Raw genomic sequence first — 8,960 nt, forward strand, 5'->3', positions numbered from 1 at the left:
TGCCAGTCTCTTCTTTTTTTTAATATTAATATGGCCAATGTCGATTGGAAGTTCTTGGTTTTACTATTTTTTAAAACAATACCTATCCATTTTCTTCGAAATAATAGTTAGTTACAACGAAATTATTTAAGAATGATTTATTAGAAAGTTAAGATTAAGTGAGTTTTTGAAAATACTTGTACTTTTTATTTGTTTCCATAGACTAATCTTTTAAATGCAGAACACTAACATTTGGCGGGAAATAAGTAAGCTCATTTCTTTCAAGACTTTCATTCGCGCTTTTTTATCGTCGTAGGTCGACTTTGTTTAATTATTTAACTGATTTCGTTCGGATACTTACAGTTTTTTTCAGTCAACGGCAGTTATTAAGGTATTTATGTTTATTTATTATCGTAGTAATAAGAAAACAAGCAAATAGTACATTTTTATAGTTTAGTTTATATATTTTTACATTGTGTATATGTTTATACATTGTGTAGCTTCGTACGGATTTAGTCTGAAAATCCTTTTTTCACTTGTATAGTTCATTATTCAGTATAACATACATAAAATAAAACTGTTATTCAAGTAGTAGGAAACTGGAGTAGGCAAATCCTAAGATGACCCACTGACCAACTCATCTTTCAGAGAATATTTTGTTGGAATATAGGTTACCTACTAAAATGTGTTAATGTTTAGATGAGTCGTCCCAATCTGCGGCAGAGGCCGCGGATTAGTTATTACGAGCCCGAAGAACCGAGTTTAGACGAGTATATATGTAAGTACCTACTACAAATTTTATAACCATTATTGATTATTGATGCCTGATGCCTTACAATGAAACTAAAATAAGGGTGTTATGATTACAATTCAAAGAAGTTGCTGCGTTTGCGTTTGCTTACGTTCCTTTTAAGTTTCCGTCTCCTGTCCTCCAATTTTGATATGAGTTGTTATGGCGGTAAAAATATCCGACTTTTTGTGAAAAATGTGTTCCTATGAGCAAGGAACAACGTCCGTTGTACCTATCTAATAAACCGCAGTTGCTTGTAATTAATGTTTTTGGGATATCTACCTATTGTGATTTCTTTTTTTCTTTTAATAAATAAGCACTTCCTCCGTTCCTCGCATATTCAAGTTGAATGTACAGTCAAACTAAACTATTAATTTTATTCGCAGATTCACAGTGAATTGACGACGAATTAACATAATTGAGCATAGTTTTCAAACATAGTTATTTCTAACATATAAAATTTCCGAGTCACGATGTTAGTTACCGCACTCCTCCGAAACGGCTAAATCGATTTTTAACAAATTTTATATGCGTATTCAGTAGGTCTGAGAATCAGCTACTTACAATCTATTTTTCATATCCCTAAGAGAACCACCCTGACTTTTTTTTCTTAATTTTTGGACAACCTTTTTGGTTTTAAAAAAATAATTTATAAGGCAAAACAACGTTTGACGAGTCAGCTAGTTTTGTATAAACTTGTGTAGTTTCTTACCAAAGGCAATTTAGAAATAAAATGTACCTACAGTCAACAGCAAAAGTAGTTGATTAAAATCTGAAACTACTTTTTTATTTGTTTGTAGTTTGCGATCAATGCTCTGACTTCGTGTACGAGTACTGCGCCCTCCACGGCCCCCTGCTCGTTATTCCTGATGACAAGGTGCGTATTTAAACATTGACAAATTAATGTAACATTTTACTGTTTTTAACCGACTTTAAAAAGTAGGAGGTTATTAAAACGTCGTTTTTTATGTATGTTACCTCAAAATTTGTTGATACTTCTAACAATTTTTCATTTAACGTGTAATAGCTGTAATTTTGTAACATGTAATTTTTTCTAATTTTGACACAAGAGTTTTATAACAAATCGGTTGTATCGCTTTGTTCTATGAAAGATTGTTTATGACGGCAAAATTCAATGATGTTATATACTATAACATCATTGGCAAAATTGATTAATTTTCACTGTGTGTCATACCGGCGCGGAGTGAATAAACGTATTTTCTTTCTTTAATTTGTTATGTCGTTATCTACAACTTACATCTGAAAAAAAAATGACCAATTTTCCCCGCCTATCCTTTTCACAGTTGTTCAGTAAGTTAGGTACACACGTACGTTAAACTTGAATTATTCAGGTCCCAGTCAAAACCAATTTCCCTTCCTACGTCCCCCGAGCCGCTCTCACTATCCCGCACGTGTTCCTACACCTTGCTCCTTCTATTATACCAGGTAAGTAACACTAATATACTACATATTATACTTATCATCGAGTATTTCTTGTGTGATGACTTAGAAAGGCATGGAAGAAGAAGACATGTTCTGCTGATCCTAAATAATAATTTCTATAAGGGCAGGGGAATGATGATGATGTAAAAATAATAAATATCACTACAGGGACAGTTTACAATGGGCGACCAATTATTGAAAATTGGATTAATTAAATTTGACAATATTCGTATTCTCCTAAGTATTTTGCCAACAAAATCATTGGAAATTCATCCTTCCTCCGGCGTCAAGTGGGTGACGATTTTTGCCCAACGGTCAGGCTGCATTAGCGCGACGTGACCAGCCCACTCCCACTTTAGCCTAACTGTTTTTTCTACGACATCTGTTGCTTGCGTTATGGAGTGCAGTGTGGTGTTTGTAACACTTTTATCTTATTTTACATTAGATGTTAAGTTTCTATCGCCTAGCAATCTTAGTTCATGAGGCCCTTCTGACGGTCAGACAGCGGCCCTCAGTATATAATAATATATCTAGTTCCGTTTTTATGTTTTGGATACCTTCGAAACCCTCAAAATTCCCTTTCAATGTATCTTATGGTTAAACATACTGTTTTTTTCGATGCTTGTACACTATCGTCTATTTTTCTAATTTATTTATCCTCTCGCAGATCTGCTGGAAGATATTTCTTAAAGAAATAAGCAGTACCTTTGTAAATTTCTTTCGTAATTTTTGCTACTTTTATTTGTTTGCGTACAAAAATGGTAAAATAAATAAATGAAAACATTTGCTTTACACCTACCTACATCATAGGTGCTGGTTTGGGGGTCTTCAGTACTCTGACGCTGCCGCGCGGAGTCCGCTTCGGACCCTATCGGGGCCAGCGGACACAGGAAGTCGACTCCATGTATTGTTGGCAGGTAAGACACGTGATTCGAACACTGTATTACTTATTGTTGATAAATTGCTCGACGTGTCGCGGGTTCAAACCCCGCCTTGTAAAAGTTTTAAGTCTGGGTGTCTTTGTGCATGTGACTTGAATGTTTGGGAAACTCCCCGCGACACACGGTTTTTTTAACATGGTGCGGGAGTCGTTACAAAAAAGTTTTATAATATGCTAATTCAAGATGGCAACTGCATCAAAGCAAGCAAAAAGCATCAAACATCAATGTGACAAATATTCACAAAATGTAGGGTGAAAATATTCAAATCTGTTAACAAATAATCAATCGAATATTAGTCGTTAGGGGTCGCATTTATACAAAGCGTAAGTCAGCATTTCCTCGCGTCCTTGCAACGGTAAGTGGTCCCAGTAATATTTCATGCGATTCGGTCGAGCCTTTTCAGAGGTATTCAATTACATACACCGTGACACGAGATTTTTTTGAATTCACAAATACTACATGTATCTAACCATATCAATTCCAGTAAGATCGTTGATGGTAAGGGTAGCTACTGTAAGAGGTGCTTTGGCGTGGAGGTTAAACTCGCTATAACTGTGAAATTAATAGCAGTAAGCACAATAAGTAAGATATATTCGTGGTTTTTGTTTGTACATTTTTCAATCAAATCTCATTACACATTCAATAGTCATGGTTATTAGTATATTTCAATTAATATCAGATGGTCAGTTAAACATAATAATATAATAAAATAAATGCATGTCAATGTTTTTTTAGTGGACCACATAATAATATTAATATTCCACAACTTTCACACAGCGCCATCTAGTCTCAAACTAAGCAGAGCTTGTAGGTATTATGAGTACTAGACAACTGATAAACATACTTATATATTTCTAAATACATACATAATATAGATAAATTACACCCAGACACAGAACAAATGATCATCACATTAACATTTGTCCTGGGTGGGAATTGAACCCACGACCTACGGTATAGCAGTCAGGTTCACTAACCACTAGACCAACAGGCCCGTCAATACTTGTACAATATTAATAAAATAAATAGTGTACACCCCACGGGTATACTACAGTGATGCAAAATTTAACCTTGTAAGAACTACCCCTTACCTGTGACAAACAATAAATGGATTTGATTTATAGTAACAGTAGTAGCAAAATCTCTTCTACTTATACCCAGGGCCGGATCTAGGGGCCCAGAGGCAGGAGGCCCCCTTGGTCAAAACAATTTTCATTCAGTGAAAAATTAATCGACCTTTTTTTTAGATGCCTACTTTGGGCACAGTTATTAAGACAGGCACGGTCCATCTTATAGGGTCAATAATGTGGGCTCCTAGGCATTGGCCTAAAGTGCCTTATGGATAATATACGGCACTGCTTATATCTTAAAATTTTAAATGACTATCTTTTATCAACATTATTTAAAGATATACGATCGGAACAACAAACCGTCACACGTAATAGACGCGGCGGACAGCGGCCGCTCCAACTGGCTGCGCTACGTCAACTGCGCGCGGCACTGGCGCGAGCAGAACCTGCTGGCCTACCAGTACCAGGGGGAACTGTACTACCGGTAACACGAACATAATGATACAATAATTATTAAAATATATTATCAAACTAGCTGACCCAGCAAACGTTGTTTAGCCGAATATATTTATAATGCCACATAATAAAAATGAAAAAAAAACAAAAATTTCGTCCAAAAATTAAAATATATTTTTTAATATGAGCAACCCTTAACACTTAGGGATATGAAAAATAGATGTTGTTCTATTCTCAGACCTACCCAATATATATACAAAATTTCATAAAAATCGCTCGAACCGTTTCGGAGGAGTACGGTAACTAACATCGTGACACAGGAATTTTATATATTAGATGATGCATCGGTTTACTCACGCGAATTTATCGGGATCGTCCGGCTAGTTTCGGACCCAACCGGAGTCCGAAACTAGTGAATTGACGCGGCGGGCGAGCAAATCGAAGTGAATCCCGATTTATACGTGGGAGTAATTCGTTGAATCATCCAATAATTAATAATTCCTATGATAGTTACCATAGAAAAAGTAGATAAAAAATACCCACTTTAAAAAAAAAAACAAACTCTCAAAATCGGTCCACCCATTTTTATAGTTGGAAATTGTATTTTCATCGGGTTTGAAGCTACCCTGCAAATTTCAGCCTGATGGCTTATCGGGAAATGCCTAAAAATTGAGTTGCAAAAATCCAACCGGAACGACAAACAAACCAACAAGAGAGTAAGTTGATAAAAATGTGGGAAATATAGCTCTTCATGTCACCACACCATGGGTGACAGCGGATGGACGGTGTCGCCGTGGGCGGCCTAGGACGCGATGGCGAGACAATATAAACGCTTACCGCTTGGCGTGGGCTGGTTCCAAGAGACCCATAAATAGAGTCGGTGAGATTTGTGGGAGGTCTTTGCCCAGCATTGGGACTCAGTGGCCTAGATAAACAAAAAAGCTTCAAGTCGTTGTCTAATTGTTAAGTATGATTTATTAGTTTTCTAGTGCTGCTGTAGGTATAGGCCGATATTATTTAAAAGTAATTAAATTGATCGTGGAATATTATTTCGTTAGTTTAGGATAAATGATCACAAGTACAATTACGCTACACTACAACGTCTACAATCCCTTATATAACTGAAGGGTATTTTCAATACATCGCTCCGTGAATACAAAAGGGCCACAATTAAAAAAAAAGTAAAAATCGTTTTATTGCAAAAATGACACCTGAACCGACTATATATTATAGTGAAAAAAAAACTAATACGCATCTAATGATATATTAGCATCTTATATTTAATTAAAAAATATTAAAAAAGAAACAGTTTCAAAAATTTGTTTTGGCTGTCCTGTATAATTTATGGATTTCGATTTGTGTCCTTTTTGTATTCAAGGAGCGACATGTTAAAAAAAAAACTTTGTTTAATAGATTGAGGTAAAATTCGGTGAGACTGGAAGCCAACCTCAACACGGCTAGGTAAAAAACAAAGCTACAGAGGAATAATTAATTTTGTTTCAGTACCATTAAAATAATTCCGCGGTTCACCGAATTGATGGTGTTCTACGGCAGCGAGTTTGCTAATAGTCTTCACATCAACTTGAGCAAATATAATTCGCCGCCGGGATATGCGCAGAAGTTTGGTAAGAAAATATAAACTAGGTACTTGGAGTCTAGTGTGATGTGTAGGTAGTTGTAATGGAACTTCTCAAAATGTACACACTACTCAAAGAACGGCTATTTTGCAAAGATAATGCCTCAAAACATCAACTTCTCAAAATAGAATCGAGAATAGACATCTTTACAAAAAGTGTATACTCAAAAGAGATACATATTTATTTACAGAACAATCATTTGTTATATACAAAAAAAAAACATAAACAATAATTAAATCAAGGCATCAAAAATTCATCGGCATCGCTGCCGGCTGGGAGTGTGTCCCTATACTTTCTTTTTCACGGATTGAAAATCTAGAATTTGCTGCTCCCCTTTGGGTTGAGTGGAACGGAGATTGAGATTATTACTGACCAAATCTCACTCATTTTTCTTCCTTTGGAATCTCAAGTATCTCACTTTTATTCAGGTGTCCCCGCTGCTAAGAAACCTAAAATAGATAATATCCAGAAAACAGTAGAAACGAATACAAGCAAAATAAATAAAACTGAAAAAACCGAGGAAAACGCAAAGACAAGACTTAAAGCCAAACCTAGTAAGTTAAAACCAACCATAAATAAGGGCAAACAGATTGTTACGAAAACTAAATCAAATATCAGTAATAAAAACAACAGTGTATTAGATATATCAATTTGTAATAATAATGATAGCAATTTTAAATGTAAGATGTGTAATTATATGGGTATAAGTGATGATGATTTGGGCAAACACAATTTAAATCATAGTAATAAGGTATTTTATAGTAAAAATTGTTTAAATGGGCGTATTGCTAATAATAGTGAAAAGCCTTACAAATGTGATATTTGTCAGAAATGTTTTACTCAAAAAATCGATTTAGTCAGGCATATTCGTATACACACCGGTGAAAAGCCTTACAAATGTGATATATGTAAGAAACGATTTCATCAAAAACCTCATTTAGTCACACATATTCGTATACACACCGGTGAAAAGCCTTACAAATGTGATATATGTCAGAAATGTTTTAATCAAAAACCCAGTTTAGACACGCATATTCGTATACACACCGGTGAAAAGCCTTACAAATGTGATATATGTCAGAAATGTTTTAGTGTTAAAAGTCATTTAGACACGCATACTCGTATACACACCGGTGAAAAGCCTTACAAATGTGATAGATGTCAGAAATGTTTTAGTGTTAAATGTAGTTTAGACACGCATATTCGTATACACACCGGTCAAAGCCTTACAAATGTGATAGATGTCAGAAATGTTTTGCTAAAAAACCCAATTTAGACACGCATATTCGTATACACACCGGTAAAAAGCCTTACAAATGTGATGTCTGTCAGAAATGTTTTAGTGATAAAAGTAATTTAGTCACACATATTCGAATACACACCGGTGAAAAGCCTTACAAATGTAATATATGTCAGAAATGTTTTAGTGCTAAACGTAGTTTAAAATACCATATTAGTAAAGGTGGCTGTTGAAACCGTTGGGTTAGAGTTTGATGTAAATAAATAGATAATAATAGTTTATAAATAGTTAAATAATGTTCTGGAAAGTAGTATTTATTTAATTCGGAATTAATAAAACTGTAGATAGTATTAGCTATATTCTATTAGTTGATGCACGCGGTCTTTCTTATGTTTTACATACTATTTGTTCCTTCGAGTTAAGATCGCAAATAAACAAACTTGTTACATACTATAATATTACAGGAAGCTATTTACAACGGCCGATGAATGAATGGCAGTTGGATTAAATTTGAAATTATTCCTATTCTATTAAGCATTTTGCCTATACAATAATTGGATGTCAATTGTATGGACCTTGAGTATACCGTCCCGTAATGAATTTCCAATTATTGTGTAGAAAAATTCTTAAGAGAATAGGAAAAATGACATTTTAAGCCAAATTTATTTCATTCATCGGCCATTGTAAATAGCGGAATTGGGGCCCTGATTGTAATACTCTGCCAATCGCGTTCTCTTTTATTTTGTTGATATATTTCTTTCTATTTGTTTGTTTAAGACACGTTATCACACTTTAAAGCGGTTTCGCGTTTTTGGTAAATGATTATGTTGCAGTCAACTTGTTCTGCTGCAAACCGGCCTCTTTGCTAAGCAGCGCTGTTGTAATGATAATATAATACGATATTAAACAAACACATTCACTAAAACTTAATTCAGAAAAGCAGTCATTTACAGTATAATCTGACTTGTAGGAGTAGCGTAACAGCGATATTGTTTTCTTTAGTAAGAACTAATCGGAGTCCTCGACTAACTGTTGTAGAAAACTAACTCGACAGTTTGGGCGTGAAACTCAAACCTCTTTCTCTTCTTTATTGGCGAAACAAGAGTCTAGTTTGCAGTGGAGCTAGAAATAAGTAAAGGTAATAACAGTTTACACAGCGCACTTATCACCACTCTTTTTATTATATCACCGGCTCAATAAGGTACCGCGGTTCCAAAGAAAACACTATGTCAGATATCATAAGGTGCCGCCGTCCTATTTACTGCAGAACGGCCATGCCAAAGTGATTACGGATTTTGTGAGTCATTTTGAGGAGTAGTGAGTTAATTTTACATTGCACAATATAAAATGACTAGGGGCGTTTATAGGCCGCTGGTATTGTTGTTTCTTCTTGTTTTTTCTGAT

The 8,960-nt window shown here is 35.0% G+C and overlaps 1 protein-coding gene across 2 annotated transcripts; it reads left to right on the forward strand.

Annotated features, from left to right (window-relative positions):
• Window positions 1-7: 7 nt before the first annotated feature.
• LOC113508987 (zinc finger protein 723-like) lies at window positions 8-7,681 on the forward strand. Of its 2 annotated transcripts, XM_026892217.1 has the most exons (8): window positions 8-370; window positions 679-757; window positions 1,570-1,646; window positions 3,023-3,129; window positions 4,562-4,707; window positions 6,183-6,304; window positions 6,745-7,297; window positions 7,466-7,681. In XM_026892217.1, exons 4-8 carry the CDS (start codon window positions 3,115-3,117, stop codon window positions 7,590-7,592), a joined length of 963 nt encoding a protein of 320 aa, XP_026748018.1. In that variant the 5' UTR covers window positions 8-370; window positions 679-757; window positions 1,570-1,646; window positions 3,023-3,114; the 3' UTR covers window positions 7,593-7,681. The 2 variants fall into 2 exon arrangements, with proteins under 2 accessions (XP_026748018.1, XP_026748017.1); XM_026892216.1 differs by having other exon boundaries at window positions 6,745-7,681.
• The last annotated feature ends 1,279 nt before the right edge of the window (window positions 7,682-8,960 follow it).

This window comes from Trichoplusia ni, chromosome 3 (assembly GCF_003590095.1).
Source record: "Trichoplusia ni isolate ovarian cell line Hi5 chromosome 3, tn1, whole genome shotgun sequence".
In the NCBI taxonomy this organism is placed as follows: domain Eukaryota; kingdom Metazoa; phylum Arthropoda; class Insecta; order Lepidoptera; family Noctuidae; genus Trichoplusia; species Trichoplusia ni.

What these genes read in the sequence shown, in the direction of transcription:
- LOC113508987 (XM_026892216.1), top strand. An exon ending in CAGGGGGAACTGTACTACCG is followed by an intron (nt 4,708 to 6,182) that starts GTAACACGAACA and finishes ATTTTGTTTCAG; the next exon opens with TACCATTAAAATAATTCCGC. An exon ending in GGGATATGCGCAGAAGTTTG is followed by an intron (nt 6,305 to 6,744) that starts GTAAGAAAATAT and finishes ACTTTTATTCAG; the next exon opens with GTGTCCCCGCTGCTAAGAAA.